The sequence below is a fragment of the Macrobrachium nipponense genome, chromosome 21, assembly GCF_015104395.2.
Source record: "Macrobrachium nipponense isolate FS-2020 chromosome 21, ASM1510439v2, whole genome shotgun sequence".
Lineage (NCBI taxonomy): Eukaryota > Metazoa > Arthropoda > Malacostraca > Decapoda > Palaemonidae > Macrobrachium > Macrobrachium nipponense.
The window spans coordinates 48,883,058-48,902,669 of NC_087212.1; the positions used below are offsets into that span (position 1 = coordinate 48,883,058).

Sequence of the window (19,612 nt, forward strand, 5' to 3'; positions counted from 1 at the left end):
ACCCTTAAAATGTTTTACGTAAGATGCAGTGGGGTTCTGTGCGGTTGTGGTGGCCAAGGCCAATGTGGTCTGAGCAAATACCCTTCTGTTAACCACAAATCTCAGAATTTCAGAGTACTACATGTTTGGAAGATGAACAGACATGATGCTTTCACTCAGTAAAAAAAATACTCAGACATTTAATTTTAATAAAGGCATTATTCATTCTGTTGGTCATACCTATGTAAGTGTAGTGTCAAAAAAAATTAAATGTTGTTTTAACAATCCTTGTCATTACATATAATAAATAATTAAATGGATCTTAAAACTTTAAATGCTCAAGGAAAAGGCACCTGCTTGTGAAACAAAGATGCTAAAAATTGTATTTTGAAATGGAAGTTCAAGCTCATAATGATGCAGACAACACTTGCCAAATGATTGAGTGAGGTGAAGTTCCCAGTTTGGGGCATGATGGGCCAGTTACCCTGGCACCAATCAAACCATGCTTAAGCTTTAGATAGGCAAACATCAATCATGTATGTTTCAGCATTGGCTATAACCCAGATGCTTACTAGATTATGTATGCATGGTTTTTGTTTTCTTTAAGTAGATGCCAGGTAGGTATTGAAATCCAATAAGCTGAAGTCTTTCAAGCAAAAGTGGTGCTATGTTAAACATTTAGCTTCTTAATGTGCTCTGTTTGTACTATACTTTATTGTATCTTTACATTTGTCTAGGGCAAATAATACAGACAGAATGTATTGAAGATTTTTTTTTTATTTCCTATTTCAGCGGTGGACTATTGGCGTATAGTTCTTATGGCAGGAGCTGTGTTGCTGTTCTTCACTGCTCTCATCTTGCCACGAATATCTTCTTCCATTATACAACAGGAATTGCTATAGGCATCCTTGGATCATTGATTATTATTATTATGTACATCAGGAAATTTATTCCAACGGTAAGGATTTATTTATCTAGTACAAGTGTAATAAGTTTTAAAGATGTAATAGGCTGATGCTTTGATAATTATCAGAACACTTACTTGATCATAATACTCTTTGCTGGTATGTATATCGTAGTATGATGTGTCATTAATGAAGGTGGTTTGTAAAGTAGAAAAGAACAGAACTTTTTGGCTTCATCCTCATAAGTGTTACTATGAGACCACATATTCTAGAGTGATTATTGACAGATGTATAAGTTAGGACAGCACTTGCACTTGGTTGACTGTTCCTTATGACATGAGGATAACCAAAAATTGTCGCCACCGATAACTAAGGCTCAGCACCAATAGCTGAGGATTGGTGCTGATAAGTGGGGATTGGCGTATATTGGGGCTGAAAATTTGGTTATCATCGTCACCAGACAAGTGCCATAAAACCAGATCGTCTATAACTGAGGCTGACCAACCAGGGTCATTGCCCTCTGTCACCAGCCTACTTACGAATTAACCCTCTTACGCAGGAGCGGTAAATAAAAAATTGTCTCCCGTATGCCGGAGGGGTTTCGGAGTGAGCGCGGAAGCAGAAAAAATATTTGTTTCAAAAAATCACAGCGCGCTTAGTTTTCAAGATTAAGAGTTCATTTTTGGCTCCTTTTTTGTCATTGCCTGAAGTTTAGTATGCAACCATCAGAAATGAAAAAAATTATCATTATCATATATAAATAATGCGATATATGATAGCGCAAAAACAAAATTTCATATATAATTGTATTCAAATCGCGCTGTGCGCAAAACGGTTAAAGGTAACAAGTTACTTTTTTTTTCGTTGTAATGTACACTAAATTGCAATCATTTTGGTATATAACACATTGTAAAACGATAAAAGCAACACAGAGAAAATATTATTACAAAATAATGCATGAATTCGTAACGCGCGGACGTAAACAAATATTTTTTTCAAAAATTCACCATAAATCTAAATATTGTCCTAGAGACTTCCAATTTCTTTCAAAATGAAGACAAATGATTGAATATTACTATACTGTAAGAGTATTAGCTTACAACTGCAGTTTTCGACCATATCTGACGAGTTAAAGTTGACCGAATGTCGAATTTTTTTATATATATATTTTTTATATGCAATTATTTCGGAAATAAGAAAAGCTACAACCTTCAAATATTTTTAGTTTTATTTTACATAAAATTGCGCACATTTTTATATATAAAACTCTATGAAATGCCTAATATGAAATGGAGCAAATATTCCGAGAATGGGACGTACGCATTTCGGAGATTTGTGGCGGAGAATCCGCGCGCGGAGGGAAGGAAAGATTTTTTTTAAATTCACCATAAATCTAAATATTTTGCTAGAGACTTCGAATTTGTTTCAAGATGAAGATAAATGACTGAATATTACTAGACTGTAAGAGTTTTAGCTTACAATTGCGTTTTTCGACCATTTCGGTAGAGTCAAAGTTGACCGAACGTGGTTTTTTTTTCTATTTATCGTGATTTATATGCAAATATTTCAAAAATGAGAAAAGCTACAACCTTCAATTATTTTTGGTTGTATTCTACATGAAATTGCGCACATTTTCATACATAAAACTTTATGTAACGGCTAATTTAAAATGGTGCAAACATTACCACAATCACACGTATGATTTTTTCGGAAGAGTTACCGCGCGGACGTAAAGAAAATTTTATTTTTTTCATAAATTCGCCATAAATCGAAATATTGTGCTCGAGACTTCCAATTTGTTGCAAAATGAAGGTAAATGCTTGAATATTACTAGAATATAAGCGTTTTAGCTTACAATTGCGTTTTTCGACCATTTCAGTAGAGTCAAAGTTGACCGAAGGTTGAAATTTTGGCAATTATCGTTATTTATATGAAAATATCTCAAAACTGATAAAAGCTACAACCATGGGTTGTTTTTAGTTGTATTGTGCATAAAATTGCGCACATTTCCATATATAAAACTATATAACGGCTAATTTTAAAATGGTGCAAACATTACCTCAATCGCATGTATGATTTTTTTCAGAAGAGTTACCGTGAGGACGTAAGGAAAAAGTTTTTTCATAAATTCACCATAAATCAAAATATTGTGCTAGAGACTTCCAATTAGTTGCAAAATGAAGGTAAATGATTGAATATTACTAGAATATAAGCGTTTTAGCTTACAATTGCGTTTTTCGACCATTTCGGTAGAGTCAAAGTTGACCAAAGGTTGAAATTTTGGCACTTATCGTTATTTATATGAAAATATCTCAAAACTGATAGAAGCTACAATCATGAGTATTTTATTGTTGTATTCTACATAAAAATGCGCACATTTTCATATATAATACTTCATGTAACGGCTAATTTACAATGTTACAAAAATTCTGTCAAAGTGACAAAATAATTTCCGAGATGTGTCACAGATACTTTTTAGTGCGGCAAGAAAGAAATTCGCGCTTGCGTGCCTGTGTAACGATTGTAAACAAAACAACACCTTGATCCGTGAACTCCCAGCATCCCCCAAGGCGCTTGATTCAAAAGTTTTAGGCTGGTAGGCCTATAAGTATTTTTCCGCGAATTTTAAAAAAAACCTTTGTAAGTCGACGTAAAATACGTCCAGTCGGCACACGGGAGACAAAAAATGTCGACGTAAAATACGTCCAGTCGGCGTAAGAGGGTTAATTACTTTCTGGATGGCTGTTTGTATCTTGAATTGTTCATAAGTTGGTTTTTAATATGTACTATGTGTAGTGCATCATTTTTGTTGATACTTAAATTCCCTAGTTAACTGAGTAGTCATATTTTGTACTATTTTCACTTCATTTTTAAATCATGCAGTAATTATAAAGAATGACTTTGAATGCTAGGGGGGTAAAAATAAGAAAATAAAATTCATATTCATACATAATTGAAAATTTAGTATTTTTGTCCATGCTTAGAAAGTTGTGAACTTGGAGAGAATATTGCAAGAGCAGCATCTGACATGGGAAGTTCAGAAAGTCAACAATGCACACCACCATCTATTAACAAACATACATACTAAATGTTTCTCATGGGGAGAGGAAATATATACAATGGGAATTCATTCATTCCTACTCATTTCAATCTTCCTAATTTAATGAAGATTGAAAAGAGTAGGAATATTTTATGAGTATGAATGAGATTTCTTGTGAATGTAAAAAGAATTCTATGTGATACTTAATCACAAGAATACATACTTGGGATAATCAGGGAAGGAGTTAAAGGAACGGGTTCTTCTCCCTCCTTTTTATCTGTTCTTTGCAAAAATTCTTACAAGCAGAGTAGGCATGTGGAGCAAAATTTAAACTTGTGACCTTTTCTGTTCATATCTGTGAATGTTTGCAACTTGAATGTTTGTAAGTAGGGTGGTGACTGTATGTACTACATATTTAGGTAGTTGTACTAATGATTGACTAAATTGTCATTTTAGGTTAGATGTTATGTTTTGGTTTTTAAATAACTATCTGTATTATTCTTCACAGAAATCTGCTGCTTTCTCAGTTATGGTTGGTGGCTGGGGATTATTCATTTATTTGGTCCAGTATGTATGGCAGAATTTTATGGAGCTGATTAAAGAATATCAAGCAGTTGCCATTGGTAAGTGTTTTTATTGTCTAGACAACTCTATTTTTTAACTTATTAAAGAAAGTACATATCTTATGTACATATTTCACTTATGTACATATTTCACTTAAAAATATAATGATAGGTTTTGTTTTGTGCACATTTACTGATTTCTCTGTGTTGGGCTCTCTTAGTTATTACCTTTGTCTATTTTTAGAATCAATATCAATTTCTAAAGAGATATTTTAATGTTGGTGGGCCCCTTAGAGGATAAACCAAAAATTGTTTGGAAAGAGTTAATTCACAAATTTATGAGCGTATACTTTGGCACAGTTATTTTACTGTTTCCTGTGATACTGCACCAAGTGTAATAGCCCAATAATAGGCTGATCTCTTTCTTGCTTTTTACTTTTGAATTGCAGATCAGTCATTGCTGTGGTCTCTGAACTATTGTAGCAATCCTGGATGGTTTCTTTTGCTTTAAACAGTATACTGGCTCCACTGTGATGACTTCCATTTATAGTTTATAGATCAATGAGATCCAAAGTTTTTTAGCCATAAACTTATTTTTATAGGATGAACTTACCCAGTAATTACATTGCTATAATTTACTAATGCACGGCAGCTCTAATTAAAAATTTCACAGGTAATTCTTCACAGTCCAAAGCAGGTGACTTTTCATTGTTGCTCCCCGCCCCCAATTGGGGACACCCGAAACTACTAAACAAACAAGCCCATTCTGTTTCCTGTGTTCTTAATTTTGCCAGTCTGAGATCAGATTTTGATGAATGTTATCGCTGATTTCAGGTAGAAGTCTACAGCTTTCAGGACAGTCCTATCAACATAGGACATCTGCTCTTATGAGTAACATACTAATTGTATATCATCATAAGGTCACCTGATAGGATGTCTCATTTGTTGAAGATGCACATTTCCTGGGCAGCTCAAGGACTTCTCCCCGGTCTACAGTGCATTTACTTTCACAATGCAAAAATTGACAGAAGGATATTTAGAACGTAGTGCTGAGTATTTTGTCATAGGACATCCAATTGGGGTATCCTATTATCTCTTCTGTCTACTTGGAAAGATCTATGTTAGACCTCTTTTCTGTGACAGAAGCTAGAGGTCATCTATTTATGGTCGCAGAATTGTTCATTGGAGAAGTTGACTCCTTTCTGCTGACAGCTCCTCTCATTAACAGTTGAGATGGACCTGTTGGCGATCAACAACTCTTTGGAGCCCCCGGTCAGATACATTCCAGGCAGGAGGAATGTGGTGGCTGACAAGCCAAGTCGTTGGAGTAAAGTCCTACGTACATGAGTGGTCTCTGCATCATGATGGAGTGGACAGGCTGTTTCATCTTTGGCAAAGACCCCTGTTAGACCTCTTTGCCACTCACTTCAACAGAAAGCTGGATGTCTACTTCTCCGGTGGTCCAGGATCCTCTTCCTCTGGCAGAGGATGCTCTACAGCAGCCTTGGGTCAATCTCAAGGTGTATGCCTTCCCTTCATTTTGCCTGATCTGTCAGGTCCTGAACAGAGTATTGAGTTCCAGGAATCTTAGGATGACCTTGGTGGCTTCTCTCTGGCCACAGGCAGTGTTTCCCAGACCCTCTGTATCTTCTGTCAGCGGTTCCAAGAGAAATTCCCCCATGGAACAACCTTTGCCAGCCTCATGTGGAAAGGTTCAACCAGTTGGTAGGATCTCTATCGCTTCAAGGGTGGAGACTATCAAGTATCTCCTGAGAGCGGGAGGCGTTTCTTGCAAAGCAGCAGGCCAAATGTCCAGCTATCTCAGGAGGTCTTCGTCAGCGGTTTACTAGGACAAGTGGGCCATCTACTGTGGTTGGGTTCATCGACGGGGTTTTTCTCCACTCAGAACTTCAGTCAGCGGATAGTGAATTTTCTAATCTTTCTCAGAAACAAGAAAGCTCTTTCCGTCCCAGCTTTCAGGTGTGACAGGGCCTCCTTGGGGTCTATCCTGTGCTTGAAGGGCATGAACATCTCTTTGATCCTGGAAAATCTCCATGTTGTTCAAGAGTTACAAACAATCCTGTTCACCAAGAGAACTCAAACCTCCAATGTGGGATCTTACTCTGATCTTGAGTAGTCTCACTTGAGCTCCATCCAAGCTACTACATCAGTCGTCAGTCATGGATCTGACTCTAAGACAGTTTTCATGTTGGCCGTGACTTCCTTGAAGAGAATTGGAGAGCTTCATGTCATGAGTTATGACACTAAACATGCCAGGGGTTGGAGGTCTGTGGCCTTCGAATTTGTCCTGGAATTCATAGCTAAGACCCAAAATCCCTCAGTTGAGTTTGTGCACAGCGATCTGAAGCAGTTTTTGCTTTGTCCTATCAGAGCTCTGCTCTGCTATCTAAAAAGGACTCGTCACCTAACTGGCATGGTACTGTGGAAGGAAATACTATAGGATGCTCTTCTATTCATCTATAGTAAGGTGCCGAGATTTGTGAGAGCCAGGGGGTGATTTTATATCAGTTTAGTCAGAGTTATTTTATTGTTATTTTGTGTATTAGTGAAATGTGGGCAATGTTCAATGTATGGGAAACGTGTCTGATATTAGAAAATGTCTTGATGTATTTAAGTTGTGTTGTGATGTCATAGGATGTGATGTCATAGAAGGCAAGATGGCGGTGGCATTGGTGGGAAAAGTAAACAGTAACAGAGCGGGCAGAGGACATGTGGAACTGGTATTTGGTAGGGTAGGAGAGAGCTCTGTGTCTAATAGGAATTTGTGGGTTGTAAGTCTTGTTGTTTTGTTCAAAGTCTTAAGCTGGAGTATACTGGGACCGAGGAACATGAACAGGTGGGTAGATTGCACATATGTGGCACAAAGGAAAGATTAGGCTAGGCATAGATTCAAACAGGGTACAATGTACCTGGAGCACTCATCACTATCAGTGGTGGGTTATGGTCTTTATTTCAGTGTAGGTGACAGTCTTATCTGGTTGTGTTTATAGTGGTACTGTGCACAGGGCAAGGGTGTATGTATGAATGCTTAGCTAGCCATCGGATTACATCCTGTCCTGCAAAAGCTCCCCTGGATACTTTACTAGCCATGAGGACAACTCGGCTGCAAAGTTCTCACTTGAGTAGAGGCGTTGCAGACTTTATCGCCATGCTCTACAGGTTAAGTGGAAAACCAACCTCAGGTTCCCCCAGGGTAAGAGGATTTATGAATGCTTAGCTAGCCATCAGAATCAGATTACATCCAGTGGTGTGAAACTCCCCTGATACTTTGCCAGCCATCAGGACACTTCCTTTGCTGCAAAGTTCCCATTTAAGTAAAAGTGCTGCTTGGCTTTACCACCACACTGCTACAGGTTAAGTTGAGCACCAACCAGAGGCAGTTCTCTACAGCAGGCTTTCTTAGCTAACAAGGAACTACAAGCATTGTATTCAATGCCAGCAACTGTTTTTATTTCAATTCATTACATGATTTCATGTTTTGAGGTAGAATATGTCCATGTATCCCACCTCCTATCAGTGGTACAATCAGCAATGTACGTAGTAACTACTGGGTAAGTTCATTATATGTATAAAAGTGACTTTTTATAATAAAGTTTTATATATAGTACTTACCCAGTAATTACTTGATTGGAGCCCTCCCGCCTCCCCTTGGATGAACATGTGGCAGAAACAGAATGGTCTCATTAGTAGTTCTGTGTTCCCAGGCGGGGGGGGGGGGGGGGGGGGGGGTGGGGGGGGGGGGGGGGGGGGGGGGGGGGGGGCGACTAGTCACTTGCTTTGGACTGTGAAGATTTACCGGAGAAATTTTGAATTCAAGCTGCCATGCAAGAGGAAACTATAGCAATGTAAATACTGGGTAAGTATATATAAAATTTTATTTAATTATAAAAATAATTATTAACAGATTGTTATATTTGTTTTACCAGACTTTGAAAATAATTTTGTTTATAATTTTTTTATTGAGTGGCCCTGCAGGTGGTAGCAACTGCAGTGTGCTTTGCATAATATTAAAAGGTCATTTGCAGTGCCTTTCTGGTATCGGGGTATTGATTTCTGCATTTTGCCTTTCATCCATTCCTGTTTGTCTTCTTACTTAGCTTTCCAACTTCTTGAATTTAACTTTGCATCAAACTTTGCTTCTATTTTCAGTTCTCATTCAAGAACAAGTCTTTTTAGTGTAGTTCATTGATAGTTTAGAATTGTGCTTGTTCAGCTAATTTATAATAACATGCTCCCATGAATTGTGCTGTGTAACATGATTTCCATTTGCAACTCTGATGTCTTGACAAGATTTTCAGCATTTGATATGTCCTTGTGAATTTTTTTTATCCAAGAACATAACTGTAAATTAGTTGGTACTGTATATTTTGTGATGGTTAAAGTCTGACTCCTTTCCTTCTGATTTGCATTTGAAATGCATACTGGTAGTTCTCACGTACCCTTTTTTGCATCCCTGTGGCCCCTAGCTGCAACCTCTCATTCCTTTTACTGTACCTCCATTCATATTCTCTTCTATCTGACTTTTCACCCTCTCTAACAATTGTTTCAAAGTGCATCTGCAAGATTTCCTTCTATTACACCTTTCAAACCTTCTTACTGTCATTTTTATTTCCAGCGCTGAATGACCTCATAGGTACCAGCCTAAATTGTATATTTTATTCTGTTCTATTCTCTCATACTTCTGTAACACATAGTTGAGCTACTTATAAGGAACGTTTTACAAAGCTACTTATAAGGAACGTTTTACAATCTACAGCTGGATGTTATAAAGATTGTAGAGAATTAGTTTAGAATGACAAAATTATTACATAATTTTCATAGGTTATATAATTAATTTTTCCAGGTTATGTCGTTGTGGCTGGATTAATCAGTTTTGCCATTGTGTACCGCTGTGGTCCATTGACTGACCAGCGGTCAGTCAACCTTGTTCAGTGGGCTATGCAACTCATTTCCCTGGTGGCAGTCTTCTTTAGCAGTCAGTATCGTGAAGCAACTCTTGGGCTGATAATCATCATGGTGTCATATAACAGCATTCCAAGTAAATGGAAAGCCAAAGCACGCACTTACTGGTATGTATTGATACAGACTGTTATGAATTTTATCATTATTATGTACGTATTTGTATCCCAGTGTGTTACACTTGTAGTGCTTTGTTTCTTGCATAAACTTATTTTTTCATCAATAAACTTGCTGCAAAAATATGATGAAAGCTTTTTCACAAATTCAATCATTTTGGCTTTGTCAGTAACAAATGCTTTTAAATTTGTTTTTGGAAAGTGGAGATATCAACGTAAAGTATAGGGAGGGAGTTTTTTTTAAATTAGATAATATCACTATTAGGTCATTCATTTTGAAAACCTCCTCTCAAGGTTGAAGTGTAATATGAATATAATGGAAAGTTGGAAATCAAATTTACAGTGACAAGGTTATTATTTTTGTTTTTCATCCTGTAAGTTTTCATAATTACCTTAGTATTGTAGATACTCAGTTTTGAAAAGCTTGTTTTGAGAAACTTTTTAGGTACCTTATCAAAGTTTTTTCTTTCTCAATACTTTTTAAAAACTAACATCCTAATGTATACTTTTTAAAATAACACCCTAGGGTTTTAATGCTATGGGAAACTATAGTAGATTCACATCAGCCTTGCATCTGATGTCTAGGCCAGTCCCTTACGACGCTCCTGATTGGCTGTTAATAAGCTAATCACAGGGCTGGAAACTCGGTCTCTCCAGAGAGTTCACATAGGCAGGATATATATTCCACCTCTCCTGAGGGATACAGAGATGGAACATACATGTGAACTCTCTGGAGAGACTGAGAGTTTCCAGCCCTGTGATTTGCTTAGCAACAGCCAATCAGGAGCGTCGTAAGGGACGCACCTAGACATCAGATGCACGGTTGATGTGAGTCTGCTGTAGTTTACGTACTGTGGTGTGCATATAGTTATTTTTTAGAAAATTTAGTCATTTTAATTAAGCAGTTTTTAAAATTACTATGTAGTGGAGTTCTTGATATAGCAGTTTTTGCGGAGGTGTAGTTAATTCAAGTTAGTATAGATTAATCTTGTGCTATAAAAAAAGAGCTATATTCACAAGACTTTGGTTAACATAGCACGCACACTCACCCACACACTGGGTGCAGTGCTTTAGATTTTGGCTGTACCCAAATTACTTTGAAGTTGATATTCTTCAAGTAAGATATTGTCTCATTTAAAACTTAGGAATTAATGAGCCTGCAAGGATATTAAACTTGAAATTATATTTGCTGTAGTGTTGACCTGTTATGCTGTAATGTTTGTTTAAAATAGTAGTACTATATGCCATTTTAGTAAATTCAGTCAAAATCTATATATTGCATGGAATTGCATTCTCACCTCCATTTTCATTATGATTTGGGAAGCAAGTTGTCATTTCTGAAGTATGTCTGCAGATTAGTGTTTTAATATCTTGTGTAGCTTACAATCTGCAAAATTTATTGTACTTTGTTAAATATTAAAAATATATTTGTTTGTACACATAGTTGCTTATAAAATTAGAATACATACAGGATGCTCTTGATTATCCCCACCATCATCATAAATTTTTTACATCTTTGTCCTAAATTTTTGTCCTTTTCCTTCTGTGTTATTCAGACCTACTTTTTCGTATTCTTTCTGGTTCATGTTCAATCCTTCTCTGTTTTACAGTCCCTGGATGCCTCATCTCTCTGCACTTCTACAACAGCATGGTTTTCCACTTCCCTCTCCTCCCCAGTTGCTTATAAAGTTTATTCCTTGTTTATCTCTTACTTTAGGTCTATTGTATTTTGCACTCGTGAGCACCTCGTGCAACACCATCCATTACATTTGGCACATAGTACTAAGTTTTCCTTCACTTTTTACACAGCATAACACAGCCACATTCTTGATTACATTTTCCTTTGCTTCCTCCCCATTCATCAGAAGCTGTGTTTGTGGACAACTTATGGGTATACATAATTTATTTGCCACGAAGATATCACTTTGGTATAATTTTTTAGCCAGAACAGTGTTTAATTCATAGTTTAAATGAGGGGTTTATGTATTTGTATTTGTTTGGTATGGAACAGAAATGGAACAGTAGAGATGGTTGTAGTGGTGCTGTGAACAATTTTTCAAGTTCCAGCCAGTGTTGGTTTGGTCTAAACTTTATACATTCATACATATATGTACATTGTTTTAATGGCTTTAGTTATAATTTGCAGGCGACGTCATTTCCCTCCAAAGGTTAGAAGATTAACTGAAGAAGAATATATCCAACAAGGCAATGTAGAGACACGAAAAGCATTGGATGAATTGAGAGAGTATTGTCGATCACCCAACTGTAATGCATGGAAAACAGTATCGAGATTAAAGACTCCAACAAGGTGAGATATTAGTGAAGCATTAAATTTATAAAGCTTTTTCATGCAAACCCATCATTCATGTACAGCTTTCATTCGTGGTCCAGGTGTCCCCAGATACGTAAATTTCTAAATTTTGTGAGAATTCTTCTCCTTAGTTCACTTAGAGTGGATGTTAACCCTCTTACGCCGATTGGACGTATTAAACGTCGAGTCAAAATGTCTCCCGTATGCCGATTGGACGTATTATACGTCGACTCAAAAAAGTTTTTTTTTTAAATTCGCGGAAAAATACTTATAGCCTACCAGCCGAAAACTTTTGAATCACGCGCCTTGGGGGATGCTGGGAGTTCATGGATCAAGGCATTGTTTTGTTTACAATCGTTACGCAGGCGCGCAAGCGCGAATTTCTTTCTAATCACACTAAAAAGTATCAGTGACACATCTCAAAAATTATTTCATCATTTTGACAATTTTTGCACCATTTTAAATTAGCCGTTACATGAAGTATTATATATGAAAATGTGCGCAATTTCATGTTGAATAAAAAAAAAAAAATACTCATGATTGTAGCTTTTATCAGTTTTGAGATATTTTTATATAAATAACAATGTGCCAAAATTTCAACCTTCGGACAACTTTGACTACTGAAATGGTCAAAAAACGAAATTGTAAGCTAAAACTCTTATATTCTGGTAATATTCAATCATTTGCCTTCATTTTGCAACAAATTGGATGTCTCTAGCACAATATTTCGATTTATGGTGAATTTATGAAAAAACTTTTTCCTTACGTCCGCGCGGTAACTCTTCCGATAATTTTTTTTGTGCGATTGTCCTAATGTTTGCACCATTTTAAATTTGCTGTTACATAAAGTTTTATATATGGAAATGTGCGCAATTTCATGCACAATACAACTAAATACAACCCATGGTTGTAGCTTTTATCAGTTTTGAAATATTTTCATATAAATAACGATAAGTGCAAAAATTTCAACCTTCGGTCAACTTTGACTCTACCGAAATGGTCGAAAAACGCAATTGTAAGCTAAAACTCTTATATTCTAGTAATATTCAATCATTTACCTTCATTTTGCAACAAATTGGAAGTCTCTAGCACAATATTTCGATTTATGGTGAATTTATGAAAAAAAAACATTTTCCTTACGTCCGCGCAGTAACTCTTCCAAAATAATCAAGACATTTTTTCTTGCGATTGTCGAAATGTTTGCATCATTTAAAAGTAGCCGTTATATAAAGTTTTATATATGAAAATGTGTGCAATTTTATGTAGAATAAAACAAAAAATGATGGAAGGTTGTAGCTTTTCTCTTTTTCAAAATATTTGCATATAAATCACTATAAATAGAAAAAAAACTACGTTCGGTCAACTTTGACTCTACCGAAATAGTCGAAAAACGCAATTGTAAGCTAAAACTCTTACAATCTAGTAGTATACAGTCATTTACCTTCATTTGAAACAAATTCGAAGTGTCTAGCACAATATTTAGATTTATGGTGAATTTAAAAAAAAAAAACTTTCCCTCCGCGCGCGGATTCTCTGCCGCAAATCTCCGAAATGCATACGTCGTATTCTCCTAATATTTGCTTCTTTTCATATTAGCCATTTTATAGAGTTTCATATATGAAAATGTGCGCAAATTCATGAAGAATACAAAAAAAAAATATTTGAAGGTTATAGCTTTTCTCATTTTTGCAATATTTGCATATAAAAAAAATATAAAAATTTTGACATTCGGTCAACTTTAACTCGTTTGAAATGGTCGAAAACTGCAATTCTAAGCTAAAACTCTCACAGTATCGTAATATTCAATCATTGTCTTCATTTTAAAACAAATAGGAAGTCTCTAGAACAATATTTAGATTTATGGTGAATTTTTGAAAAAAAAATTTTACGTCCGCACATTACGAATTCATGCATCATTTTGTGATAATATTTTTTCTGTGTTGCTTTCATTGTTTTACAATGTGTTATATATCAAAATGATTGCAATTTAGTGTAAAATACAACAATAAAAAAGTAACTCGTTAGCTTTAACCGTTTTCCGCACAGCTCGATTTGAATACAATTTAGAATTCAACATGAAATGACAGTTTCTTGAAAAGTTTACATCGAAATTTTCTCTCTCTCTCTCTCTCTCTCTCTCTCTCTCTCTCTCTCTCTCTCTCTCTCTCTCTCTCTCTCTCTCTCTCTCAAAAATTCAAAATTTGATGTGAAACTACAATTTCTTGAAAAGAAATGATAAAAATTCAAAATTGAACATGAAATGACAGTTTCTTGAAAAGTTTAGATCAAACGACTCTCCTTCTCTCTCTCTCTCTCTCTCTCTCTCGCTCTCTCTTCTCTCTCTCTCTTTCTCTCTCTCTCTCTCTGTTGATCACTTTTACTAGTCATTTTCATCAAAGCCTATTTCAAAAATAAAAAAAAAATAAATGATCAAATGCCAAAAGTTAGTCAAAACAAGTTAACCTAGAAAAAAATTCTTACTTCATGTTCAGCAATGACGGATTTCAGTTGTCGACTGCTGCCAAAATGGAAGTTGCTCCTTCCTTTGTCTTTAACTTAAGGGCAAGCTTTTTAGTTTCAAGAAAATAGGTCTTCCTCTTCGACTGCTAGGCAGATGCATACATGATGTGGATGATCAGAATACACTTCGCAGATCTGAATAATACGTATGGTGATGATGATGATGATACCGATCATTCATACAAACTGCGCTATGCCGTTAAAAATGCGGCGCATGACTCGCAGACTGAATAGCTTCACAGATACAGAAAATCTATTTTTTGAGAACTAGCGACCGTATAAAAGGGGAATCACACAATTTGAACACGGATAATTCAGGACCGAACTGTACATGTGATATGATTACAGTAAAACATGTTTTTTTAGAATTATCATTATTCTTAATACAACTATTTATTCGACTTTCGCTGGTGGATATCTATCAGTGTAACAACCTGACTGAGGCAATAAGTCTCTCTCTCTCTCTCTCTCTCTCTCTCTCTCTCTCTATGCTACTAGTGTTAGAAGTATGTATGTATGTACGTACATACTATATACCTTTAAGGGTACTAATGTTTGAGATTACTTTGAAATTATATTAATACAATATCTAAGATTAATACATTAATATGATAATAATTTAAGGTAAATTTGATGTAGGATGTTACGTAAGGTATACACTCTCTCTCTCTCTCTCTCTCTCTCTCTCTCTCTCTCTCTCTCTCTCTCTCTCTCTCTCTCTCTCTCTCTCAGCAAAAGAATTGATAGACAGACAAAGAGATACTTCTTCAGCCCTCTCTTTCTCTCTTCTCTGGAAAAGATATAGTATGTATTTATGGGAGGGGAAAGAAGTGTTGCCTAAAGAAGTTCATTTCAATCTTTTTATATCGTAAGGAGTTATTCTCTCTCTCTCTCTCTCTCTCTCTCTCTCTCTCTCTCTCTCTCTCTCTCTCTCTCTCTCTCTCTCTCTCTCTTCTATTGGTTGTTTATATATTTCTGATGGTAAGACTTTGAAATGATATTATTAATAACAATTCAGTGGTTTATTTGATGTAGGAGGGTGCTTTGAGTATACATTTGCTATTTGAACTTTCAAGATAGGCAGATATAAGCATTTTTAGAGGGGAGTTCTAACTATCCGCGGGTTCGAGCTATTCATTGGGGTGTCTGGTACCCAGCCCTCCGAATACGGGATAAACACTGTAGTATACAGATTTTTTAGGGGTCTTTGGTGTTTGCACTATTAAAATTTACAGTTAAAGCATATTTAGAGTGGAATGCCCTGTATTTGTGGATCCAGCAGGAATACCGGGTGTTGACTGTACTTTTACCGCAGGTAATGTCAATGAAAGATTTACAAATCACTGAGACAAAACTCAAGGAGCTGCAAAACACATACGTTATTATGATTTCTAAGTGTATATTTTATCTTCTGTACCCGTATATGCTTCTAATTACTCTTTTGTGCATTCTAAATATTGCATAATCAGACTGCCAGAATTCGAGTACTGCTTCTCCCTCATTGTTATTCCATCCAAAGCCATTATCTTACCTTTTCATATTGAAGGATTTGTTCCTAGGGGCTTATTTAGGTCTGTTATTGATTATAATTTATTAGAATTTTGTGATAAGTAAAATAGTTGTTAGTAGAAAGAAGGGACAGTTTTCAGAAGCAATATACAGTATTTGTTTGATCTAGTTTTAGAATTAAATATTGCTCACTTGTAAGCATAGGCAGTCCCCAGTTATCATCAGATTCGGTTAATGGCGATCTGGTTTTCGCCATAAAATTGGCGATTTATGGTGCCATAGCGAGCAGAGTTCCAGTTATCGGCGCCAGGGTTATGGTGCTATAACATACCCAACAGAGGCGTCATTAACTGGTTATCGGCACCATAAGCACCATAAATTGCTGAGTTTCGGTTAATGGCAGTTTTCACTTATTGGTACCCCGCCGAGAATGAAACCCCCACCGATATCTGGGGACTGCGTGTTTACGTAAACTGATCAAGCGGTCTAAATTACATGGTTAAATGTCATATTTTAGATATAAAGTAATAGGCAGTTTATAGATCAATTAACACATAAAGTAAGATAAAGTGGAATGTAATTGAGTTAAAATTTATTTCTTACAGTGGTCTTTACTGTTCATATACATATATACATTACAGTATTGATTGGAATAAATATCTAAGCACCATCTTTATTTCTTATGGCAATTGCCATATATACTTCTTATTCTGACAAGTTGTAATTATACTTGTATCCACAGATTTGTGGAGTTTGTTGGAAATCCTCGTAAGAGACAGAGTTTCACACCAAAATATAATCAGAGGAAGAGGTAAGCCAGTTTGGTTTTCCTTTCTCTGGGTTGCAAAAAAAAACTATTGGGTTCACTGAGCTACATATGTTAAAATAATTAATGGCCATGAATTTAATAGTTTTTATTTGTGAAAATTTATAAAAAAAAAAAAAGCTTAAGAGTTTATTTTGGGTTGGGAAATGTATTACAGGTCAACCATCACTAATCTGGCATCATTGGAATCTGCAGGTTGCTGGACAATTGATTTTGCTGGATTACAGTGTGGTCAGGTTAGAAAACACTTAACCCACCTCATCCTACCTTTAAAATATCCTGTAAATAAATGAGAGTTGGATAGTAAGGAAAAAAGAAACAGTAAGAAAAATCAAGTAAAATTTTAATGAAGCATGGGCAAAATAAATAGTACAGGAATTCTTTTGATACACAAGAAAGATCATCATTGCTGCTTCCAAAGTGAAGGGTTGGAATTTGCAACTAAGCACATTAACATGTTTTCAGGTGATAGGCTGTCAGGATTCCTAACTTCTTCATCTTGCTTCGGTTTATATATATATACTATATATATTACTCCATTTTCATTTATAGTCTGACTGTATTTTATTTTACAGCGTAAAAGATAAACACAGTCATGTGTGTAGGGTATGTACATACGCACACACTCATTCACTAGCATCAGTGAACTTGGTACAGCTTGGTTTGGTTTGCTTGAGGCCTATGATTTTTTAAAATTTGCTTTATGCTATTTTAATTTAGATTTATGCCACATTTTTTATTTTTTTTTATTTTTACAACAGAAAAGATAAACGCAGTCTTGTGTGTAGGGTATGCACAAACTCTTGCTGGTGCTGGTGAACTTGTTACAGCTTACTTTGGTTCATGTTATTATGCTTATGAATTTTCTATTTATATTTTGTGCTATTCTCACTTATATTTTTATTGTATTTTCTCAATTTTTATGTTTGCAACCCAACAGACAAACAGTTGTATCAACAGACAAACAGTTGTATTTCAGTTCTCAAGATATTCGCGAACTCAGCTATTCACAAGTTCTCTATGGAACATATCTATCCATTATTTGTGGAATATTTGCCTATTCTCTGTATTTTTCACCAAGAAATATTCACTAATAATGTACATATTTCTGGGCTCAGCTCGTGTCTCTGCGCGAAATATCCTTTAATCTATTATTTCTAGGGTAAAAGATCAATTTCATGACTAAATGCACTTTTTGTGATAAAACTATTAAAATGTTCAGATATAAGCATTTTTAGAGGGTTTTTGCTTTTTTTGAACTATCAAAATACGCAGTTCTAAACATTTTTAGAGGGGTTTTAAGTAGTCACAGATTTTAGCTATTCTTGGGTGTTGTCTGGAACCCATCCCCAGCGAATGTACTGGGGTTCATTGTATGTAGGGTACATATATATGCACACAATCATATGCTGATGTCATTGAACTTGCTACAGTGTGTTTTGGTTCATGTTCGGGTATGATTTTTTTATTTATAGTTTATATTTTCATTTATATTTTTACTGTATTTTTTATTTTTACAACCTAAAAGATGAATGCTATCGTGTGAGTAGGGTACATACATATGCAAAACTTATTTGCTGGGGTCAGTGAACTGGCTAAGCTTAATTTGGTTTTTGTTGTCATGCTTATAATTTGTGTTTTTATGCTATATTCGTTTGTATTTGTATTGTATTTTCTCATTTTTTATGCTCATAACCCAAAAGATAAACTTAATTGTGTATGTAGAGTAGTACATATATACACACATTCATTCACTGGTGTTGGTAAGCTTTGTACCATTTGTTTTGTTTCATTTAGTTATGCTTATGATTTTCTTATTTATATTTTATGCTAGCCTCATTTATATTTATACTGGATTTTTTTCATTATTTTACAACCCAAAAGATAAACAATATTGTTTGCATGGTAAGTATGCATGTACACAAGTAGCACCAACAAATATACTGTAATAGCGGCAGGTTGGTGCGATAACCCAGGAAATTTTAAAATATGTTAGCTGAAATTAGAGCTGGATTAGTGATGGAACTGGATTAGCGATTGCTGGATTAGTGATGGTCGATCTGTATAAAATGGGGAGAAGTTCTACTGATGTAAAGCTTCTAGTATAGTACAGCTTTCAAATTTCTTAATCGCAGTCTGATAATGCAGCTCAAAGGTACCACAAAATTTCCTCTTGGGTACCTGGTGTTAAGCAGCATAAATTGAAATTAAAAAATTAATGGAAGCTAAGGTGCGAGTCTCATAATGCAGTATGGTGATAAATTTTATAAACTGATGACTGAATCACTTTAGTAACCTGATCTCAGAATGAAGGAAAGCATTATTGGTGGTTATCTATATATTTTGATTATGGTAAAGCATTTAATTAATAATTAGCTCTCATGCCAGAGCCTTCTTTCAAGGCATCTTAGGTATGCCCAAAAAGATTGTTTATATGAAAAGACTGCATGTTTTACATACCAGTTTTACTGGGTGTCAGTATTCACAGCTATATCTGTAATTAGATGGCTAGTCCATTGTATGGTGGTATTACTACCTAATCTTATTTGTTTTGTTTCTATATTCTTCCATAGGCAATACAGTTACACCTGGGTTAACAGATTTAATGAATCTGAATGCTTTTCTCTATCTCAACTACAACTTCCTCCTCCTCTATTTTTATTGTATTTTCCAGGTATTTTCCATGAGTGCATGAAAGGTTTAAGTAAAATTACGCAATGGGTTTGTATTCAAGAACAGTACACTGGATTACAATTTTATGGTAGAATTCAAGTGGCTGTTAGGGACATATTGCGCTGTGCACATAATTCTAGATCAGCACCTTCATTTGTACTCAAATTCTTACTTGGGGAAATTTTCATCT

General features: G+C 35.5%; 1 protein-coding gene across 1 annotated transcript in view; it reads left to right on the forward strand.

The window, feature by feature from the left end:
- Positions 1-371: 371 nt before the first annotated feature.
- LOC135197473 (nuclear envelope integral membrane protein 1-like) overlaps positions 372-19,612 on the forward strand; it is a 28,524-nt gene continuing 9,283 nt past the window's right edge. Inside the window, exons 1-6 of the mRNA XM_064224539.1 lie at positions 372-421; positions 772-937; positions 4,433-4,547; positions 9,352-9,577; positions 11,730-11,891; positions 16,666-16,734. Coding sequence (XP_064080609.1) covers positions 372-421; positions 772-937; positions 4,433-4,547; positions 9,352-9,577; positions 11,730-11,891; positions 16,666-16,734 — 788 coding nt within the window. The remainder of the gene's footprint in view (positions 422-771; positions 938-4,432; positions 4,548-9,351; positions 9,578-11,729; positions 11,892-16,665; positions 16,735-19,612) is intronic.